This window comes from Anguilla rostrata, chromosome 2 (genome assembly GCF_018555375.3).
Source record: "Anguilla rostrata isolate EN2019 chromosome 2, ASM1855537v3, whole genome shotgun sequence".
NCBI lineage: Eukaryota > Metazoa > Chordata > Actinopteri > Anguilliformes > Anguillidae > Anguilla > Anguilla rostrata.
The window spans coordinates 7,286,628-7,309,918 of record NC_057934.1 but is presented as its reverse complement, the minus strand read 5'-3'; the positions used below and the strand labels follow the sequence as shown (position 1 = coordinate 7,309,918).

General features: G+C 53.3%; 1 protein-coding gene across 1 annotated transcript in view; it reads left to right on the top strand.

The window, feature by feature from the left end:
* Positions 1–23,291, top strand: part of LOC135249562 (lysosomal-trafficking regulator-like) — a 76,242-nt gene that overhangs the window by 30,725 nt on the left and 22,226 nt on the right. The window contains exons 4-15 of the mRNA XM_064325173.1: positions 607–802; positions 1,835–1,925; positions 4,249–6,367; positions 9,023–9,911; positions 11,343–11,504; positions 12,344–12,500; positions 18,200–18,417; positions 18,954–19,020; positions 19,306–19,415; positions 21,140–21,581; positions 21,863–22,016; positions 22,659–22,832. Of these exons, the coding sequence (XP_064181243.1) occupies positions 607–802; positions 1,835–1,925; positions 4,249–6,367; positions 9,023–9,911; positions 11,343–11,504; positions 12,344–12,500; positions 18,200–18,417; positions 18,954–19,020; positions 19,306–19,415; positions 21,140–21,581; positions 21,863–22,016; positions 22,659–22,832 (4,779 nt within the window). The remainder of the gene's footprint in view (positions 1–606; positions 803–1,834; positions 1,926–4,248; positions 6,368–9,022; positions 9,912–11,342; positions 11,505–12,343; positions 12,501–18,199; positions 18,418–18,953; positions 19,021–19,305; positions 19,416–21,139; positions 21,582–21,862; positions 22,017–22,658; positions 22,833–23,291) is intronic.

Genomic DNA, 23,291 nt, shown 5'->3' with positions numbered 1-23,291 from the left:
ACTCAAGGGGAAAAACACACCGTTTAAGGAGAGGAACAGCGTTGCAGAGAAGGCATTTACGCTGTTTTCCCGAACTTTTAAGGAGGAAGTCTAAGCTGTCAAGACAGGTTTGCTTTCGGTTTCTTATTTAGGAAGTTGTGGCAGCAATCCAGCGCTCAGTGCTGTGTACATGCAGGAAATCAGGCTGGTGTTTTTAAGCCAAGGCCGGACTACAGGTTTATTATCCATCGCTGTATCCCCTACTGTAAAATCCTAATGTACAAATGTTCAATATTGAAAATTGGTTATAATAAATTCACACTACAGTGATTGTTTCCATATTTTGTATTATCAAGTTACACTGTATTTTATCCTTTTGTCCTATGCAGGAAATGGAGACCTACATACATGTCGTATGTGTATTTACACACACACACACACACACACACAGACACACACATACTACCACACTTTTGTGACTCACTAAGACAGTACATTTGTGTGTAATGTCTTACTGAGTCACTCCGCTCTCTGTCAGTCTGTCTGTGCCCTCAGTGTATCTCTTGCCAGTCAGTTTGTCTGTACGTCCCTCAGTAAGTCTCTCCCCCCTCTCTGTCCCCCCGGCAGCTCCGATATGAGCGGGGCCAGTAACACGCTCGCGCGGGAGTTCCTGACGGACGTGCACCAGCTGTGCAGCGCGGTGGCGCAGCGCGCCGAGGAAGAGGAGGAGGAAGAGGAGAGCCACATGCTGGTGCTGGGGGAGTACCTGGTGAAGGGCCAGGGATACCTGCTCCTCAGCACGCTGGAGTCCGTCATAGACCAGGTGGGACTCCTGCACACACGCACACACACACACACACACGGACACGCTCTGACTTGCACCGATACACACACTCACACACCTCTGTTTGCTTTCCAGATCGTGCCCCCCTCCCCTCCCCTCCCCCTCCTCGTTTGGGGGGTCTCATGATGACACCCCCCCCCCTTATTTGCTTTTAATTCACACGTGGGAGGGAGGGGTTCTCCCCCTGGTGTAGAATGCAGGGAGTGGGGGGGGGGGTATTTATGGAGGAGCGGTCAGTACACACTCCTCACACCCTTAGTGCTCACAGTGGCTGTGGGACAGAGCCCGTGCTGTTGGGAATAGCTTTGTTTTATTTTGTTTTGTTGCATTTTCCCCCTGAGACAGGCTCAGGTAAGCAGGCCAGTTGTGACGGGATGGGATGGGGGGGGGGGGGGTGATTTTTGGGAGAGCTGGTAAGATAAGCTGAGGCTATGTTTGTATTTGTAGAGCTCTGAAGTAGATTCTTTCTCTCTCTTCTCTCCTTCTCACACTCTTTCACTCTTATTCTCTCACTCGCTCTCTGTCTCTGTCTCTCTTGCTGTGGTTCCAGTGGTTCAGGGAAAAGTTTACCTTTTTTCATTGTTCATTTTCGGCCCCAAACATAAAGTGAGGAAGAAGTCTGTGCAGGTTCTGTTGAGTTTCCTGTCAGGACTGGCCAAACTGGCAATTTGGAAAGCAGGAAAAGAACTGCATTCAGGGTCTAGCATCAGTGGACCCTGTGATGATGCTGGCACAGATGCTGGAAGCTAGACTCAGGATTTAACATGCCTACTATAGTGTGATTGGTAAACCAGAGGCTTTTTTTTGCTTATTTGGGGCATAGGTAATTGGTACAGTTCAATATTTGCTGTGTTTTTCGTTTTGACTGTTTTATTTATTTAAATTATTTTTTTCATTTGGGAGTGCTGGTTGTAATTTCTGAGTGTTCTTTTTATGTGCACAAGTTAATTAATCCTTCATTAAAGGTGTTTTTAAATTCACATTCTCTCCCTCCTTCTCTCTCATGTGTAGGAGCTGACCTGCAGAGAGGAGCTGCTCACGCTGCTGCTGTCCCTCTTGCCGCTGGTCTGGAGAATACCTGTGCAGGAGGAGAGAGCGCCAGGTGAGAACGGACACACGTGCACACACACACACACACACACACACACACACACACGCCCGCTCTGTTTAACGTGATTTCTGTGCTGCCGAAGGTAACTGCGTTAGTCATGGGCTGAATCATCTGTGGCCCCACATTCCCGCTCGTATCACTTTTCCCTGTTCCCGTCCGAAATATCGAGCTCCCCCCTGACCAGCTTTCTTGTTCACCTGCCAGTGTGACGGCACTTTTTCACTCACTTGTTGTTTTAGTTCATTACCGAGAACATCGGCCTTTGAATCATTCATACGTTGACAGTTAGCGTTTTACATTGACAGTTAGCATTTTACGTTGACAGTTAGCGTTTTACGTTGATAATTAGAGTTTTACGTTGACAGTTAGAGTTTTACGTTGACAGTTAGCGTTTTATGTTGACAGTCAGTGTTTTTTTTACATTGACAGTTAGCGTTTCCGGCAGTTTCCCCTTCACCGTCCCTCCAGGGGGGGTCGTCTCTGTCGTCTTCGTTCCGCCTCGGGTGACGTTGAGGTTGACTGACAGCTGTCAGGATCCACGGCCCGGTCCTCCGCCGTGGAGACGAAACCGATCCGGTTACCGCCCGCCGACCTCGCGGCTTCGCAGACCTTCTCCGGGACGGTCGCTTAGGAGCAGCGCGGCGGCGTCGTAGCGTTATCTCACCTGATAATCTTTACCGGCCTTAAAGATTAAAGCCTCAGCCGTCACCAGAAATCTGAGGGGCCGTAGAACATTATTGCTGGCGTGGCGTGGATTTAAACTGCTCGTTAGCGCGTTGCTAATGCTCTAAAAAATAGTTTAAAAAGTTATTTTTGATACACATTTTTTTTGGTATTTGATTTGATTTGTTCATGGCCTTCGTTTATTTGTACTTTACAGACAGATGAATGAACATCATTTCTCACAATATTGTCAAGATACCTGTTATACGCGTTCTGATCGTGGATAATAATGTGCGGTTATCTCTGTAGTCGAAGGGCGATGTAAGTATAAGCTCGCTCACCCAAAGCTGACCTGTGGGAAGGTTTTATTTGATGTTGCTTTGTTGAGAATTAAAAACAGTACGAACAGTATGAGGAAGTCAGAACTTTCAGTTCTGTTGTGTTCATGTGTGCTGTTTCTGTTGGGACATTGTCATCACCGCCATGTACCCTTTATTCCTATAGATTTTCTCGGAAAAAAAAAATATATTTTTCGTCCTGTGACAAGAGACGTCCTAAGATTAACCCTGTTGCAGTTTTTTCGGACAATTAGCGAAGCTAATTGGCGCGTGTGTTTGGAGGACAGCATCGATCGGTTTTCGTTTCCTGTACAGCTCGTCACAGGCCGCCGCAGATCGAGCTTAAAGACTAACGCAGCGCCGTTCCTTGATCACGGCTTTTGGGGAATTTTACCCGCCCTATAGGGGCGACATAGCTCAGGAGGTAAGACCGATTGTCTGGCAGTCGGAGGGTCGTTCAACCCGCCTGGCGTGTCAAGTCTTGAGCAGACACCTAACCCCTAACTGCTCTGGCGAATGAGAGGCATCAATTGTAAAGCGCTTTGGATAAAAGCGCTATATAAATGCAGTCCATTTACCAGTCCATTTCGCCCCTGCTTGTCCCTCTGCAGTCGCTGCCGTGTTTCTGCAGCAGCTCTCTCTCCCCCAGCTGTCATTTTTACCCTCTGCGCGCTCGCGCGGGGTCGCGGGGTCGCGATGAGTCGCTGTTGGCGGTCGACCCTCGGTCGCTGGCGGCGGTAACTGACCCTCGCGTTCGCGCGGGCCGTTTAGTGGGCGCTCACTAATCCCCCCTGACGGGAACATCGTACATTTCTGCGTAATTGGTTTCCATATTTAAACGCTGATTCAGCCCCGGGCGTTACCAGACCTGGGGCAGGGTGTTCCACAGGAGGGGAGCAGCGGGGAGGCATGTTTACCACGCTTAACGATCAGAGTCAGGAAAACATAATTAAAACATTAATTAATATTAATTATCGTAGCTAAATTTGTCTTCGGTCGCCCGTAATAAATGAAATAACATCTCAGCTTTAAGGCACAGGGACACTGTGATCCAGGCTGTTTGTTTTGTTCATTTGATAATTATTATATGAAAAACACATTACGTCTGAACATAGTAGCCTGTTTAGTATTGGGGTAAAAGAAAGTTTATGGAAAAAATCATGACGGATTATACAAGTAAGTGATTTCTCTTGTGGATGTATAATCGTAGTGAAGGTTTTCTGTGGGTCTCAGTGCACAGCAATCCGTATTCCTGTCCTCTGTAGCCTCTTCGCTGTGTATGTCCTGATGTGTTCTGTTTGTTTTTTGGGCAGATTTCACATTGCCTCTGATCGCCGACGTCTTCTTCATCCGCGAGGGCAGGGGAGTGCCTCCCATAAGACCGGGGCAGGAGAGGGAGGCCTCCGACGCACAGGATGCTGGGAAACGTAGTTCGGGCAGCTGGAAGGCTCGGCGGCAGCGGCGGGCGGCCCAGCGCTACTCCGTGAGAGATGCGCGCAGGTCCCAGCTCTCCACCTCCGACTCGGACGCCAACTCCGACGACAAGTCCGGCGGCCCCGGCGCGAAGCACCGCCGCTCGCACGGCCCGGCGAACGTCCCGGCCAACTGCCACCAACCCACGCCGCCCGCCGCCGCCGCCGCCGCCTCCACCGACGCCATGAGCGCCCTGGAGAGGGCCGAGCCGCAGCCCCGCCCCCCGCGGCTCTTCGGCGGCCCCCAGGGGCCCGGCTCCTCGTCCCACGCGGAGGCCCCCGGCGAACCCGCCGCCCTCTCGGCCGTGGTGCGCTCCGACAACTCGCCCTTTGACCTCTGCCGCGTGCTGCTGTCCCTGCTGGAGAAGGTGTGCAAGTTCGACACGGCGCTCAACCACAACCCGGGGCTGGCCGTGGGCGTGGTGCCCGTGCTCACCGAGATGCTGACCGAATTCGGGGACTGCTGCGGGCCGGGGGGCGGGGCCGGGGGCGGGGCCGTGGACCTGGCCCGCGGCTGGACGGAGGAGCCCGTCGCCCTGGTCCAGCGGATGCTCCTGCGCTCCGTGCTGCACCTGATGTCCCTGGGCGTCGGCCAGGGGGAGGCGCTGCCGGACCACCTGCGGCAGAACCTGGCGGACCTGCTGCGGGCCACCCTGAAGATCCGCAGCGGCCTGGAGCGGCAGGCCGACCCCTTCGCCCCGCGGCCCAAACGGACCGTGCAGGAGGTGCGGGACGACTTCTCCTTCTCCCGGAGGCTCCACCGCGCCCTCCTGCTGCCGGAGCTCCTGGAGGGGGTCCTGCGGGTCCTGCTGGGGTGCCTCCAGGCCTCCGCGCCCAACCCCTTCTTCCTGGGCCAGGCGGTGGAGCTGGTGCAGGAGTTCGTCCGCCACCGCGGGCTGGAGCTGCTGGAGGCGGCCGTGCTGGGCCTGGAGGCCCCCGGGGGCCCCCGGGACACGGCGGTGGAGGCCCAGGCCGGGGACCGGGCCCGGGCGCTGGTGGGCGGGGTGGTGCGCATCGTCAGCGCGGTGAAGAAGGCCAAGGCGGAGCAGCTGCACCAGTCGGTGTGCGCGCGGCGGCGCCACCGCCGCTGCCAGTACTCCCACTTCCTGCACCACCACCGCGACCTCTCGGGCCTGCCCGTCTCCGCCTTCCGCCGGGCCTCCCGCCGCAACCCCTTCGAGGACGAGGAGGGCGAGGGGGCGGAGGAAGAGGAGGAGGGGACGCCGTACCCCGAGCGCTGCTGCTGCCTGGCGGCCTGCTGCCACCGCTGCCTGCGCCTCCTCCAGCGCCTCCCCGCCGGGGGGCCCGCCTCCCTGGAGATCCTGGCGGGCCTGCAGGCGGTGGGGGTGTGCTGCTGCATGGACCCCCGCTGGGTGGTGGGGCCCCTGCTCTCCGCGTTTCGGGCCCCGGGCCTGCGCCCCTACCAGGCCCACGTGCTGGCCGTCCTGTCCCGGCTCGTCCTGGAGCAGCTGGGCGGCGGGCAGCTCTCCGAAAGGGCCCGGCAGGCCGCCTGCAACATCTGCTCCGTGGACAGCGGCAGCCTGCTCCCCGGCCTGAGGGAGGCGCTGGGGGGCGTCGCCGGCCCTGCCCCCTCCCCCTCCCCCTCCTCTCTGGGCCCCGCCTGCCGAGGCCCGGCCCAGGGCGTGCTGGCCGACCGGGAGGCGGACGACGCCCTGTGGAAGTGGGAGGCGCTGCGGGCGTACCAGGAGCTGGCGTTTGGGGAGGACCCGCAGCTCGCCCTGCAGACGGCCGGGCACGTGTGCCAGCTGGTCGTCCGGGGCAACGCGGCGGTGCAGTGGCAGCTGTACGCCCACGTCTTCGGGCCTGCCCTGCAGAGGGGCGTCGACCTGGCCCACTGCGCCCACGAGCTGGGCGGCTCCGCCCCGCCCCCCGCCCAGGCCCTGCCCGTGGAGGTGCTGCAGGTGTACCTGCAGACCCTACCTGCGCTGCTCAAGTCCAGGTGAGCTCTCCTCTCCTGTCCTCTCCTCTCCTCTCTTTATGTTTCTGTGTGTGGCTTTTGGTTGTGTTTTTAGTGATTTTTTTTTCTTTGTGTTTCTATTGATTTTTGCTCTTAGAGTTTACTTGTTAAATGTTTAATAATAAATTGTCTCTTTTAAGTGTTAACATAAAGAGGGAAGCAGGTCAAATGTCTCCTCTCTTCTCTCCTCACCTTCCCTCCCTGAATTGAATTGAAAAAAACCGAAACCTTGATTTGCAGAACGTGATTATGTCCGGCATAACTCCATCCTTTCGCAGTCCTGTCTGATTATATTGATTAGGCTTTTCACAGTAACATTGGCTGGGATTGCTTTAGAGGACGACCCGTTGAAATGGCGGGAGTTATGGCGGGTACTATCGACACGGTCCCGTTACATAATTAAACTGCCGGCTGGTCTCGGCCCTGATCGATAGTGAACACGGAGGCCATTAATTGTGAGGAGGAGGAGACCCGTCTGCTTGTTCATAGAGGGCTGCTTCGATTTCCGCTACAGTCAGGTAGAATGGGGTCAGTTCCGTTTGAATTCACGGATCGAAAAAAAAATGCCCTTAATGTTCTATGAGCATCTTTCACTTAAATAAATAACCCGAAATTCAATTTATTTATTTCTGGGCTGACCGATTTTTAAATGGAATGTTGTCTCATTACGACATTCAGTCCTGGTTTGGCCCACGCGTGTTTGTGTGAACATATGCTCTCCGGGAGGGGAGAGAAATCTATTCTGTGTGCTGCTTATTGCTGGAATGTGCTCTTAGAACATATTGGCAATATATAAAAAAAACTGGTTGTTTCTGCCAGAGACAAAGGTGGTTTCCTTCCCCTTTCCAAAGGGAGAAAGAGCTGACGCAGGGATGAGTGTAGTTGAGGTGTGAAGATTCGGTGTGTAGTTGCAGTGTGTGGTTGCGGTATGTGGCTGCGGTGTGTAGCTAGCTGTGGTGTGTAGCTGCGTGGTGGAATGAAGGAGCTCTGGAATTAGGTCACGTTTACACTCACCTCCGTGAAACCTTGTTATCTCGTTAAAAGAGTCCTCTGTGCCTCACAGGGTTTGTTCTAGGCATCATCAGTTCACTGACACACTGCTTGTGTCACACTGGCTTTCTGTTTTTAACTTATCTTTTCACCGTCTTGTCACCGTCGTTTATCATTTATTTTTCCTTGTCAGTCTTGTCTTCCTATTCTTTTATTTGGACTACTCTATTATTTTGATTATGTGTTCTTTTATTTGGACTGATCTATTATTGGGACTTGGTGTTATTTTATTTTGAGCATTCAGATTCTGTTTGTAAGCTCGCGCCAGTAGCGTGATTTCACTCACACCGTAAACGGCAGCAGTCCTCGTGCCCCGCTCTCCACTGTTAGCGCAGCTCATTTCACGAGCCTGTCCGTTGTGAATGCTTCGCATCCGCCAGCTCGACTGTGACCGTGGCGTGCCCTCGCGTTTTATGCGATTAAAATGTGTGTTTTGTGTTTGAATGCGTTAAGGTCTTTCTCTCCCGGAGCCTCCGGGCTCGCGTGCCTTATAAAGCCTATGGAGTTACGATTATAGTATTCCAACTTTCCCTCCCACAAACGCCGTGGTTAACGTAATTCTGTGCGCCGTTAATCGAAAGCCGCGGCAGCCGGTGAAATTCAGTCAGGGAGCCAAGCGCTAAGCTGGCTAACTTCGCGGAGAATTGTGCGCAAAAGCGCTCACCCGGTGGCAGAAAGGTCTGGCTCGTTGCCATCTGCTTACTACTATGAGCTCAAGGGCTCCAGTCAGGTGATTCTCACTGTATGCTGCAGGTGACATTCCTTTGGCTTGTAGTCTACTACTGTGTGTTTAACGAAGGCAGATTTGGCCAATATATACATTGGTGTGGTCTAGGTGTGGATCACAGTGGTGTAGGTGTACAATAAGTGGTATGCACGTTGCCGAGGTCTGTGCATAGATCACAGTGGTGTGTGTGTGTAGATTACAGTGGTCTGTGTGTAGAATGCAGTGGTATGTACATATGTTGCAGAGGTATGTGCATAGATTGCAGTGGTGTATGTGTGTGTGTGTGTGTAGATGACATTGGTCTGTGTTTAGAATGCATTGTTCTGTGTGTTGAATTTGTTCCTAGGGAGGAAGTGTAGCATAATGGTTGGGGAACTGGGCTTGGTAATGGAGTGCATGCAGGACTGATTCCCAAGTGGGGCACTACTGCTGTACTCCTGAGCAGAGCAGTAAATATCCAGCTGTATAAATGTATTGTATTAATAAAATGAAAGCAAGCCATGCCAGTCTCTCTGGAAAAGACCGTCCATTGAATTGCTAAATGTAAAGGTAAAGGATTGCAGTGGGTGTGTGTATTAATTGCAGTGGGCATGTTTATTAATTGTTGTGTGTGTGTTGTTAATTGCAGCGGGCGTGTTTATTGATTTTTGTGTATGTGTGTGTGTGTGTGTTGTTAATTGCAGTGGGCGTCTTTATTGATTGCTGTGGGCGTGTTTACTAATTGTAGTGGGTGTGATTAATTGCAATGGGAGTGTTTATTAATTGCGGTGGGAGTGTTTATTAATTTCTGCAGGTATGTTTATTGATTGCTGTGCTGTTTCGGGTTGTGTGAGTGGTGCGGTTTCTCTGTGTTCCCACAGGCTGATCCGGGACCTGTTCCTCAGCTGTAACGGGCTGAACCAGGTGACCGAGCTGATGCACCTGGACCAGGTGCGCTCGTCCGCGCTGAAGGTGTTCGAGACGCTGATCCTCAGCCTGGGGGCGGAGCAAGGGCCGGAGGGGGAGGAGCCCGAGGCGGAGCTGGACTCGGGGACCCGGGGGACCGGGGAGGGCCCGCAGAGCCTCAGCAAGTTCTACGAGGGCCTGAAGGAGGCCTGCCCGAGGCAGAGGGGCTGCAAATCCGGGGCGGGGCACGGCAGGGGCGGGGCCGGGGCCCACCTGAACGCCATCAACCTCTTCCTGTGCGTGGCCTTCCTGTGCGTGAGCAAGGAGGCGGACTCGGACCGCGACTCGGCCAACGACTCGGAGGACACCTCGGGCTACGACAGCACGGCCAGCGAGCCGCTGGGAGCGCGGCTGCCCCGCCTCTCGCCCGACAGCGTGGCCCTGCCCTCGCGGGAGCAGGTGCGCCGGGCCGCCGACGTCTGGGCCGTCTGCCGGGGCATCTACCTCTCCAGCGCCGTCTTCCAGCGGCAGTTCCACAAGCTGGGCGGCCTGGAGGCCTGCTCCCGGCTGCTGGCCATGGTCATCCAGATGCTGGCCTCCAAGACCAAGGAGGGAAAGGGGAAGAAGAAGAGGGAGGCGAAGGGGAGACCGGCGGGGCCGGCGCACCACGACCCCCCCGGCCTCGATCCGGCGCCGGGCCAGGGCGAGGCAGACCCTCCGGAGCCCAGGGGAAAAGACCCGGCCAGGAGGCTGGAGGAGGAGTGGCCTCTGCAGAGCATCCGGCTCCTGGAGGCCCTGCTGTCAATCTGCCTGCACAGCTCCGCCTCCAGCCTGCAGAGCGTCGACCCTCAGCTCTCCTTCCAGGTACCGCCCATCAGCTGCCAGCTAATTAAAAACCCTTTAAAGAGTAGATTCTTTGGAATGTTTCTTCAAAATTCTAAGTCAGTGTTCTAGAACTCCATTGCTTTCTGATACCATTTGTGATTGTTACATCAGCATTAGAATGTTCAGTCAGGAACATTCTAATAACTTATTTGAGATCTTGTACTTTAAAGGGTTAAGTACCCCTGACTGTCCTAACTATTTCACTGGGCCGGCCAGCAGAGGATGGGCTCCCCCCTTCCCCCTATAGCCAGGTTCCTCTGGAGATTTCTTCCCATTGTGGAGTTTTTTAAATTTATTTTTTAACCTCAGTTGCTCGTTTTTTTTGGTGGTTCAGTCCAGTTTTTTTCTGGTCCAATTTTCTTTTGTATTACCACTGTAAAGCGTCTTTGTGACAGTGCCTTTGTGAAAAGCGCTACACGACTAAACTTGAATTGAGTTGAATGACCCTTCACTTTGTAACTTTGGGGTTGTTTTTTTGTTTGTTTTGTCCCCTGCCCTTCAAGTTAACCACAAAACACACATTTTCAGTAGCTGAATGCTTCTATTTCGCTTTTCTTTTTGGCTGAACCACTCTCTTCCCCTCAGCTTTGTTAGAGAGTGATAGCTCTTGATATGTGTGTGCTCATCACAATCCCAAGTTCCTCCGCCACTGTTTGTGATGTTTTCGGTTTGAAAAATGTGTTATTTCCTTATTAATCAGAAAGAATCACATTGCTGATCGCACACGGGTGGCTGTTTACTTGGTTCCTTTAAACCGCAGAACAAAACAAATGTGACTTTTAAGGGGGTTGAGGTTATCCAATGTTTACCAGCTTTTCAAAAATGGCTTCCTTTTTATTCTTCCTTGTGTTTTGTTTTCGCTGCAAGCTTGTGATAGTGCTGCTAATGCACCAAGCTGCGTTATTTATTCTATTTCAACTGGTCCAAAGCTTAAAACCACTCTCAAAAGCTGAAGATCTCTCCTCAAAACGCATCTTTAGTTTTCAGAATATGCGCTTGCTCCCCGGGGTAGTTGGGTAGTTTTTTTTTGCGACGGGCCGTTGCATGGCTGGTTTGTGTGATGGAGTGTGGTGACCCTTTGACTCAGCCGTTACATATGAAAGCGCAATGACTGGCTATAGCTGCTTTTGTGAATGAGTGTTGAGTCTAAATGTTGGGCGATATGGTTACGGTGTGAGAGAGTGTGGGGTATGTGTAATATGTAGTGTGTAAGTGTTAGTTTTGTAAATACGCGGTGTGTGTAGGAGCGGCAGGTCCCTGTAATGTGTGCTGTGTGTACAGAGTGTGAGATTTTCATGACAATGTGATGCACAGTGTGTGAGAGTGTCAGGTCTTTGTCACATATTTCCCGCCTTATGGGGACCTGAACACACTTCTTTTTTTTTTGTCGTCCCCTCTCTCCCCGTGCAGCTGCAGTCTGTGGATGAGACCGTGGGGGAGGTGAGGGACCAGTTGTCCCGCTCGGGGGTGGTGACCTCTGACCTGGCCGTCCCGCTCTTCGACTCCCTGCTCCGCGTGGCTCTGGCCGAAACCCGCGCCGGGCCGGACGCCCCGGAGGAGAGGATCGACCGGGTACGAACACCGGGAGTGTGCGTGTGTGTGCGTGTGTGTGCGTGTGTGTGCGTGCGTGTGTGTGTGTGTGCGTTTGTGGCTGAGCCTCAGGGAATGCAGCGCTTATGTGGGCTCCTTAATCAGTATTCATCCTGATCTGGGAAACGATACGCGACGCTCCGCTCCTCCTCCTTCCTCCTCCTCACCTGTCCGAGCGCGGGCGTTTATCCCTGGTCTTAGCATACCTGCGCGATTAAGCCCTGTTTTGCACCTCCGGATTAGCGGTTTGTGTAACAGGCTCAGCCCTCTCATGTGAGCACGGGTCTCTCTTAAGCCTCCCCTAGCTTCACTTGAGGGGCAAGTTCCACAAAAGCAGGCGAGCGTCACAGAGCGTGTTTAACGGAGACGAGTGCGGGCGACGAAGCGTTTTTACAGTGCGCGGCTCGTAACCGTGTTTTTACCACCGATGAGGGGTGTAATCATGAAGGTGGGGACTCTCTGGAAGCGCGATTTTTAGGACTGTGATCCAGCCCCCCCTCGGCGGTGGCGAGCGAAGTCCGCTGTGGTGACGCCTCCTGAGGGGGAGGGTTTGGGGGGGGGGATGTGGCAGTAGGGCTGCAGTCTTGCTGCCGCTGCTTGGTTCTTGTGAAGGGTGTTATTGTTCCCAGGCGTCCGTCGTAAAGAAGCCCCCGCCCTCTCCCCCTCCCCCAGCCCCGCCCCCTCGTACAGAGCCGCTGAACGGCGGGAGAAGGCAGCGGAGTGAAAAAGCCCCGAGAGAACCTCCCGACGGCGAAGCGATCGCCAGGCTGGTCTCCCTTTTCCGCTTGTGCGCTCCTGTGACCTTCGACCTTTCTCCGCAGCAGAAGCTCCATTCAGACGAGGGGGCGGTGCCTGCACCCGAGAGCCTATCGCAGGACGCGGACGATCCGGAAGAGCGTGTCATCTGGCTGCCGGGGGAGGAGGGGTACGAGGCCGACAGCGAGAGCAACCTGGAGTGCACCGCCAACCGGGAAGAAGGTACGGCACGGCACGGCACAATACAGCACAGCACTGTACAGCATGGCACAGTATGGCTCCATACAGCACAGTACAGCAGTATAGCACGACACAGCACTGTACAGCATGGCACAGTATGGCTCCATACAGCACAGTACAGCAGTATAGCACGACACAGCACTGTACAGCATGGCACAGTATAGCTCCATACAGCACAGTACAGCAGTATAGCACGACACAGCACTGTACAGCACGGCACAGTATAGCTCCATACAGCACAGTACAGCAGTATACACCGACACAGCACGTACACAGCACAGATAGCTACAGCACAACAGCAGTATGCACAACAGCACACAGCACACAGCACACAGCACAATACAGCACACAGCACCAGCAGCGCACATACACGGCACAGCACAGCACAGAACAGCACAGAGCAGCGCAGTACTGCAGGGAACAGCGTGGCATGGCAGAGTACATCTGAGAGATTTAGCTCTTTCCTGATCAGTGGTAGCTCATGTGCGTGTTGTTGGTTGTAGTGTACAATTCACGCTCTCTTTCTGACGATCTCCCTCTGTCTCTCTCGCACTTTCCCTCTGTCTCACTCACACACACACACACACACACACACACACTCGCTGTCAGGTTCAGCTCCTCTGTCACAGTGGGTCCTCAGCCTCCTGTTCGCTCTAATCAGCTGGAATCAGTGTCATCCCCTTGCTCTCAGACCAGAGCAATGTCATGATTCGTGCATATTTTTTTTTCTCTCCTCCTCAGTCCTTATCTCTCTGATGCGCTTTTTTTTTTTAATCTTACCGCCAACCCCCCCCGCTGCCCTCCCCTCAGATGCCTGAGTCACGATTTCCCTCCCCTCGTTTCGCAGAGTGTCAGCATCGATTGCGCCTCTGGGTTGTACTGGCTGGCCGTTTCCCAGGCAACCGGGCTGGCCGTGTCACAAAAAAAATAAATAAAAACGGGTTGGCGCACTTGCTGGCCGTTGCATTTTTATTGCACCCCCCACCCCCCCCCTCCTTGATGGAGGGAGATTGATTCGGGTGATGGGGTTCCTGAGTGGTGCAGTGCATGCTGGGATAATGGGTGAAGAGAACAAAGGGGAGAAAAAAGCGCTAGTTGTTAACGGAATAAAGCTCTGCAGAAGGAAACAGTGTCCATTAGGGCTCTAGACTGTAGAGTTGCTCTGTTGGGGTCCCATCTTGTTGATCTTGTGGTCCTGGTTCAAATGTGTCAGTTGTTGTCATACAGATACTTAAAAAAAATGTTGTACCTTCTTGAAACTGTTGATGGAAAAACGTGCCTGTTTCAGAAAGAAGAGACCACCTTTGCCAAAGTGGATATTGGCTATGAGCAGGTTTGATGCGGCGGTATTTTGTTAAATTACTGTCCGTGCCCATATACGGTAAACGATTGGCTTTGCCAAACCGGGGTAGGGTGGGCTCAGAGTGGAGAGGGCTCCACAGGTTACTGGTGCTTCACACCCCTCGCATACTGACCTGTCTGCAGGCGCTAGCTCTCCTGTGGTTGGCTGTGTTTATTGTAGTGTGCCATTCTCTGTCTCTCACATTCTCTCTCTCTTTCCTTCTCTCTTGGTCTCTTGCTCTCTGTCCTTCTCTCCCTCTCTCTCTCTCTGTATCTCTTTCCCTCTCTCACACACACACCCTGGTGATGGTGATATCCTGATGAGACTGCCCTCTCAGCCTGGCTGTGATTCAGTTGCTCAGCTCAGCAGATTGGGTCCTTAAGCACCCCCCCTCCCTACCCCCCCCCCGACCCGCCCCCCTAATGAAGAATCCCACCTCGGGGAGGGAGGGGGGAGGGAGGGAGGGGGGTGGGGGGGGGGGGGGAGGGGGGGGGAGGGGAGGGGAGGGAGGGAGGGGGGAGAGAGGGGAGAGAGGGAGGGAGGGAGGGCGGGCTGCAGAACGCGCGTCTCTCTGCTTTTAGTCTGATTGCATTATCGGCTTTCCCCTTCCGTGCGTCGCTCAAACCTGACAGGAAATAAAGCCCGTGGTTCTGATGACACGTGAATCAAACGTGGGGTGACCACATGTTCCGCATTTTCGCCCTTTCTCCTCTGTCCCCGCAGTGACAGATGGTGTCCTGCTTTTTGGATGAGATCACAACCTCACACACATTATTAAAGCCCCCCATCCCCCCACCCCAAACCCCACCTGGATTGTGTCCCACAATGGTATGCATCCCGTTCCTTGTTCTGCAAAATGAAAATGATCTTCCTCGTCCTGCGTTTTGACTGTGGGACTCTAGTCCTCTTTGAGGTCAAGGGACCGGTTTCAGTGCAGAGAGTCTGATTTGCTTTTGTGGTTTTATTTTCACCCAATGGTGTCACCGTGTGACCTTTCACTGGAATGCGCGATTGCTGATTGGCTGCTTGGTTATGTCTTTGTTTATAACACAGCTGAACTGTTCTTTTGAGCCTTTAAAGCATGTACACTGCAGATTAACGTCCTGAAACCTTTTTTTTTTTTACTGAAACATTCTGCTGGTATTGCATCCATGTGATCTATGCCACTTAAAAAAATAAAAAAGAATAAAAAAAAGAGTAATGATGTAGTTTGAAAACACAATTTGCAATAATCCACAGTGAACTCCAACTGCCAGTGTGAAGGATTTTGCAGCATGTGCAAAAAAATATTTACCATTCATTTAAAAAAAACGTATAAATGAGAATTGTAGCGGTGCATTGTGGGCTGTGTGCGAAGTCTCGCAGATTGTCATTTATCTCTGTGTGAGGGGAAACCACTGAAAGGTTTTTAGATGAGCTCAGCAAATACACCAGCTAGACTAAAGCGAGAGTCACCTTTCCACAGTAATTTCACTTCACACGTCTTACGAGTCTTTCACTGTGAGCTCACATTGGTCTCCCTACACGTTTTTTAATTAAATTTTACGGTCGGATAAAAAAACAAGATTAATGGATTTGTACTTTCGAAATGCGTACTATAGTTTTCTGCCCATGATTTTAGTCTCATAGTGTCCCTGGTTTGTGTGAGTAACCTTGAGATCGTGTAGGTGTGATGGCTGTTATTATGGGCTATTTGGCTCAGTTTTCAGACTTCTGTTTTGTTAGTGGAGTTAGCAGTGGGCCAGACCTTGGGCTGCGGGTTCGAAGTCCTGTTTTTGCTTGACGGTTCACACAAGAGTCGCAGGGTGTCAGCCTATGGACCAATAGAAAGCATGCCCCCCTTTGGAAAGGCCGATTGAAGTTATTTCCGCAATGCCGGCGTACGGACATCCGCGCACCGCGGTGTCAGGCTTGCATCCGGAAGCTTCTACTGCGAGGGAAAGCGTGCGTGCGTGACACCGTCTCTTCTGTTAAACGAACCGTCCCTTTAAATTAGTGTCTCTGCCGAGCGATCTGCCTGACGGCGTCTGTGCCGAGCGATCTGCCTGACAGCGTCTGTGCCGAGCGATCTGCCTGACGGCGTCTGTGCCGAGCGATCTGCCTGACGGCGTCTGTGCCGAGCGATCTGCCTGACGGCTGCCGAGCGATCTGCCTGAGCGTGCCGAGCGATCTGCCTGACAGCGTCTGTGCCGAGCGATCTGCCTGACGGCGTCTGTGCCGAGCGATCTGCCTGACGGCGTCTGTGCCGCGGTTTTGTCTGAGGACGGCAGCGGTAGTTTTGCTGAGTCTGCGGCGGTTTAAATAAAAACGCAGCGTATCGGCTCCATCCCGCCGTTTGTCCGTGACAGAGAGCGTTCGCGTGCCGTTCGCGGCGTTTGAGCCCGAGCGCCGCGTGAAGAGGCTCGCTAAGTGAACTCATCCGCTCGGCGATTCGCCTCTCCGTCGGAGAACAGCGTGACCGGGCCTGCAGTGTGTTCACCAGAGCGGCGAAAACAGCGAGCGCGTCGAGGTGGAGCGCGAGAGGCGCGTTCAACACCGTCTGGCCCACGGATCCTTCAGATCCTGAACGCTGACTTAGCATGCAGAGCACAGACCGATAGCCTGGTAATAAACTGAACAGGAGAAATATAATAATAGTAATAACAATAATTGTAATTATAATTATTATGGATTATTATTTATACACTTCATGCACACAATACCAATAAATTTGATTGCCATGTTACTTTGCAACAATAACAGAATGATAATTACAATAGGTTTATAATAATAATAATAATAATAATAATAATAATATAAGCTATTGTAATTATATAATTCTGTTATTGTTGCAAAGTAACACGGCAATTGAATCTATTGGCATTGTGTGCCTGCAGTGTCATGTTGCTGTTGTATTCACCCGAGTCAGCTAATCGCCTCCATCTGAGGCGGGGGGTTGTCTGCGGAGACAAAGCTTCCCTTACGGCCCGGGTGAATAATGCAGCACGCGCGACGGCGCGGAGCGTTCGCCGCGAAACCACACCGCCGTCCCTCCTGTAGCGGGAAATCCGCCGGGATGGCGGGGTACGTGGAGTTACAACGGAGCTCGCCGACGTGTCCTGACCCCCGTCTTCAGTCACGTAACCGCTCGCGAGAAATAGTTTTTGAGTCCCGCAACCGGTAGTTTGCGCTTATGTTTTTACGGCACTATAATTTGGTGGTTGCAGGTTTGATTCCAAAGTGGGTGGAAGTGGACAGTCTCACAGGCCTGGCCAGTTACGTGCGGCACTGCACGCCACCGCCGGGGCGCAGATCGCTGGGTTCGAACAGGACCGCTGGACTCTCTCGTTGCGAGATCGAGCGGCTGGATTTGGCGCGGGGTTGTGGATGGGTGTAGCTCTGGGCGGTGGGTCCCTTACGCTAGGCGTGTGTGCAATACGCTGGAACGAGGACCCGCCATATTTATAGCTCTAATCTAGAGCCCCTCGGTCGCCAGGCACTGACCAATCAGGAGGGATCTCCACAGTGACTCACTGAACGGGAGGGTGAGGGGGGGGGGGGGTCCTCTCACAACAACCACTGCTTTAGAGAGAGAGAGAAGGGGGGAGAGAGTGAGAGAGCAAGGGGAGAGAAAGAAACTGAAAGGGAGAGGAAGAGAAAGGGAGAGGAAAGAGAGAGAGAGAGAGAGAGAGGGAGGAGAGAGAAACAGAAAGGGAAAGGGAGAGTCTGAGAGAGAGGGTGAGAGAGAAGGAGCGATAGAGAGTGAAAGAGGGATCGCGAAGGGAAGCATCGGTGCCCAGCTGTCAGCAGTGGGGATTCCTGTCCACCCCACTGTCAGCGACGCCGCGGTTGCTGGGGAAACGGGGGTGTCCCTGCAGAAGCGGGATGTGAAAGTCGGGGTGCGAACTGCGTATGCCAACAGAGTACATCAGCAGCACGCCGCGGCGGCTCCAGGCAGGGTCGAGCGATCGCTTCTCTCTCTCTCTCCGATCGATCCCGCTTCCGTGTTACTTCTCTCGTTTTAAACCGAGAGCGTGCACTTCTCGTGGAAACGCTCCGGGGCTGACGATTCCCAGCATGCTTTGTGGCCGAGCGGAACGACTGGCCCATCAGCAGTTTTTTTTCAGTGAAGTCGTCGTGGCGATGGGTTTTCTCGAGGATTAGAGCACAGAGACGAACACGGGCGCTCAGCAGTGACAATTTCACCATTTTTGCGGGGTGTTTTTTTGTGTCGTGTTTTTGTCTCTTGCCGTGAGCCGTCTTGAGCTCTCGCCTGTGGAAGTCTCCCAAAACTGCTGTACCTCTTCAGTCTGCCCTGTCATACCTCGCTGACCCTCGGCCTCTCTCTGCCCTGCGGAAGGTGCCGGAGCGGAGGCGGGGCCAGCGGCGGAGCGAGCGCTGGGGACGGGGCCGGAAGGTTCTGGAAGCCGGGAGCTCCTCTACCCGGAAATCTGCGCCATGGAGCTGCAGCTGCTGTCTGCCGGGGGGGCGGAGCCCGAGGTGCTGACCCACGTCTTCAGGAGCCTTCTGGAGACGGTCCGGGCCAACCCCCACAACGCTGCGCTGCTCTACGGACAGGTGAGCTACCTGCAGTATGTACTGCTCTATGGTCAGGTGAGCTACCTGCAGTATGTACTGCTCTATGGTCAGGTGAGCTACCTGCAATACACACTGCTGTATGTACAGGTGATATACCTGCAGTATACGCTGCTCTACGGACAGGTGAGCTACCTGCAGTATGTACTGCTCTATGGTCAGGTGAGCTACCTGCAGTATGTACTGCTCTATGGTCAGGTGAGCTACCTGCAGTACTCTATGGGCAGGGGACCTACCTGCAGTACGTGCTGATCTATGTACAGGGGACCTACCTGCAGTACATGCTGCTCTATGTACAGGTGACCTACCTGCAGTACATGCTGCTCTATGGATAGGTGGCCTACCTGCAGTATGCACTGCTCCATGTACAGGTGACCTACCTGCAGTACGCGCTGCTCCATGTACAGGTGATCCACCTTCCTGTGAGCGTGTGCAGGTGGGACACTCCTCCCTTCCCCGTCCCTTTATTTTCACTCCCCATCTCCCTCTGAATACGACTCATGTCTGTGCTCCTGCAGGGTGCTGTGAAGACCATTTTGGGGGGCTTTCAGTCCATCCTGAGCCAGACAGACTCCCCCTCTGAAGGTCAGTTCATTTTCAGTCATGTTGGGGGGGGTGGGGGGGCGGGGGTCAGGGGGTGCACCAATTTGTTCTCCTTACAATCAGCAAACACTTAAGGCTTAAGAAACCAGTCGTGATGTGGGATACCTGTCTAATCGGCTGCTGTGATTGGTTAATTAAGTACTGAGTGACTATGAAGGTGTCGTTGCGAGAGTGCCCACCACGACTGTGGGTCTTGTGCATCAGTGTGTCAGTGTGGCTGTGTGTCGGTTTGTGGGACTAGACTTGTCCGTGTGTCCCTCCTCACAGAATGCCAGGCCGTGCTGGTGGAGCTGCTGGTTGCCATGGTGAGCGTACGCATCACTGCGGAGGAGCTGGCCCTGCTCGTCCGGCTGTTCCTGGAGAAGGCCCCGCCCACGGTGAGTAGCTCCGCCCACATCTGGTGTTACTGCAGCGTGTAAACCTGGGCAAGGCCTGTCCAGTTGTCATAGTAATTAGATTAATATGCTTTATGCCTTAAATTAGGCGCTTCAGTGGGCCTCCACCCAGTTACCCCTCATTGGAATCTGTTGTGTGTTGGGAAATTAAGAAGCTCTTCCTGTTCCAGATATTGCAGCGCTTGCTCTGTGCCTCTCTGTCTTTCTCTTCCTCTGAGAGAAATCGATGAATTGGCGGGAACTCTTCATTTTTCCTTCAGATCCTTAGAAATCCTGCATTTATTCCTGAGATTTCCTCAGAGTGCTGGGGAATATGCTGATTTGAGCGGGAGCCCTGCTCCCCGGGCCGCGGCATATTTTCCCGCCGCGTTCTCCGCACGGCGGTGTTAATTAAGGCCCCGGGAGGACACTTGGCGGCCGTCGCCGTGGCGCGCGTAGCGTGGCCAGCGCCCAGCGGCTGACTAAGCAGCTCTTCCCTTTCCACAGACACAAACGCAGACCCGCTACGGAACGCTGGGGGCTAACACTGCTGCGGTGTCCGCAGGGCTGTTACCGCGTTAAGTGTCAGGCAGAATGTGATCAGCCGCCATTCTTAATGAAGCCCTGACATCAAGTTACCGTTCCGTACGCAAGGAATTTCCCCCAAGGGATTATGGGACAAGTCCTGAATGGCAGTATGGTTAGTGGTTAGGGAACTGGACTTGTCACTGAGAAGGTTGCAGGTTCAATTCTCGTGATGGGGCACTGCCGTTGTGCCCTAGGAAGACGTATCTATGTGTTCAGATGGATTGTACGTGATGGATAAGGAAGTCAGTTTTAGAAATTGATTAATTTAGCAGTAGCACTGCAAACTCTTATTTCATAGAACGGTTAATCCGTCACAGTCGAAGCGTAAATATTCATAGCTGGAATGTTTATATGTTTAGGGTTGTCTCTGGTTTTTACAAATAGTCATTTAGCTTTCAGACAGGGCAAATATCTTTTCATTCCCGATTATTCTGTGATATCACCTCTGCAAAAATAATTCACCCAAGGTATTGTGGGAGATGTAGATTTGAGCTTGTTAAATGTAGTCCTCAGCTTCAAACAGCTTCTCCTTTTTATCACTCACACTGTCGATCGGTGTCGAAATTTTCACCGTGCCAGCAGACTGATTCTTTATGCATTAATGTGTCAGTTGTTTTCTTGCAAGAAATGGCTCGTTTTCACTCCCGACGTAAGTGCTACTTCACAAAGCCCACTGAACGTGTGAAAACGAGAACCTGACATCCTCGTCAAACATCAAATCTATAGCTGCGCTCGGTTTTCACTCCGTGGTTTCTGAATGCAATTAGTGCCGTTTTTTGAGAACCACCGACAACCGTTTATTTTAATGGTTAAGGGCTCGTAACTCAGAAGCTCCAGGTTTGATTTTGAAGTGGGGCACTGCCATTGTACCCTTGGGCAAGATAACAGCTTCAGCAAGTATCCCGCTGTGTAAATGGGTAGTGCATAAAAACAGTTATGCTTTAAGTCTCTGTATAAGCAAATGAATAATGCAAGGTAATGTAGTGAATCCTTGATCATTGAGTTGAAATGGCCCTTTGATCTCTGTACACCTGACCAACTGTCATTCTTGGAGTGTGAGTACTGATCTTAGAGTGTTGGTAATGTAGCCCCACCCTGTTGTTCTAACCCCGCCCCCTCCGTCTTTTCCCCGCCCACAGGAGATCCTCCTGAATGGGTTGCTGCGCATCGTGGAGGCCAACATGGACATGGAGCCGCTGCACTTCCTGTCCTTCCCCCTGTGTCCTCCAGGGGGCGCCCCCAGCCCCGGCGGTGGCGGCGGCTCCTCCTCGCTCTCCCCGGGTCCCAGGCCAAGCGGGGCGGGGGGCGGCAGGGCCGCGGGGCAGGGTCGGAGAGGGGGGAAGCTGTCCCCGGGCGAGGGGGGAGAGACCCCCCCACACCTGCTGACCTCGCCCTGGCACGTGGCCCCCATCCACCTGCCCCTGGTGGGGCAGAACTGCTGGCCCCACATGGCCGACGGGTTCAGCACCTCGCTCTGGATGCGGCCCCGGGGCGGGGCAGATGACGAGGGGCTCGCAGAGAAGGGCAGGAGGCTCAGGAGGAGGGCCGGAGTGCTCCGGGACAGCAGTGTGGACAGTTTAGGTACTGCACCCTCCTTTACTCAACACTCTTAGGGTAGGATGTTTATACTGAGCTTTAGGACAACCAGTCTCTCTCTCTCTCTCTCTCACTGTTTCCTTCTCTTTCTCTATCTATCTCCCTCTCTATACTAAACGCACACACAAGTTACGATCAGATCTTTGCGATTTGGTTAAAATCTTGGAGGTTGGGCAGCCTTGGGTTAACGGATATGTTCTGTCTAAGATCAGAAGTATTGAGGTTAAAAGATTTGGGTGCTCAGCTTGTCCCATTTTGCATTGCAGAGGGAGGGAAGCATTCGGGATTGGACAGCCTGCCCCCGGCTGGTTCGGGGGACCCCCTGGTGGAGGAGGGGTATCTCCACGTGGTCTCCATGGGCTCCAAGGCCCTGATGCTCCAGGTGTGGGCCGACCTGAGCACCGGCACCTTCACCTTCAGGTACCAGCCCAAAATCATGACCAGCCCATAACCATAACCAGACCAAAGGCATACCAGCCCAAACCCCATTCCAGCCCAAAACCATAACCAGCCCATACCCATACCCATACCAGCCCAAACCCATCCCGGCCCAAAACCATACCTTAGAGCTCATTAGACCAGCCCAAAACCATACTTTTATAGGACATTAGACCCGCCCAAAGCCATTTAGAACACACCATACCTGCGGCAGAATGCTGTACAAGCCAATAGTGTTTGGGGGATTTGCGTCTATTTTAGTTCAGGAAATGACCCGAAATTAAAGAGAACTTAAATTCGATCAGTTCTCTGGCCTAAGAGTGCCGTTAGCCTGGTCAGTATCACCGCTGCTGATGTTGCCCATGCGAACGCGCTCATGTTCTGCGTCCTCGTAAGCCGATCCGGACGAGAGGACGTCCGCTAAACACATTTAGCGTGAAATGTAAGGAACTGAATTTGAACGGAAATGCCCCGCCCCCCCCACCCGAGCCCGGCCAGCTGTGAATCTCAGAAGCGCAGCTCCTGTTCTCTGTTGTAGTTGCTGTTGCTTTGCCCTTCCCGGGCCAGTTTTTTTTTCCTTTCCCCCCCCCGATGCCGTGTTCTGATTGGTCGCCCCGTCGGCAGGATGTGCATCGACCCTAACGACGAGATGAGGGCGGGGCTCCTGGCGCAGGTGGAGTCTCCGAAGGGCCTGCTGGAGCCGGACAGGTGGCAGCACCTGGCCTTCACCTACTCCCAGCATGCCGAGGGGAAGAAGCACGTCCAGGGGACGCTGGCGCTCTGGGTGTGCGGCGTGAGGTGAGGCCGCCATCCCACCAATCAGAGAGAGGGAGAGCTTGGAATATCTGCATTTATAGCATGCGGTGTATTTTTTTCCCCTTGCTTTTTGGCTCATGGCAGACAGACAGACAGACAGACAGCAGACAGCAGACAGACAGACAGACAGACAGACAGACAGACAGACAGACAGACAGACAGACAGACAGACACAGACAGACAGACAGACACAGACAAATGGGAGGGAGAGAGAGAGAGAGAGATAAAGCAATAGAGAGACTCTGATAGAGAGAGAACGCAAGATGGAGAGAGAGAGATAAATGGTCAGAGAGAGAGATAAAGGAATAGAGTCAGCTAGTCAGATAGCACATCAGAGTGGCTGGGAGAAAGGGATGAGAGAGATAAAGCAATAGAGAGATGGAGAGAGATAAAGGAATAGATAGTCGGAGAGAGCGGTTGGGAGGAAGGAATGGATAGAAG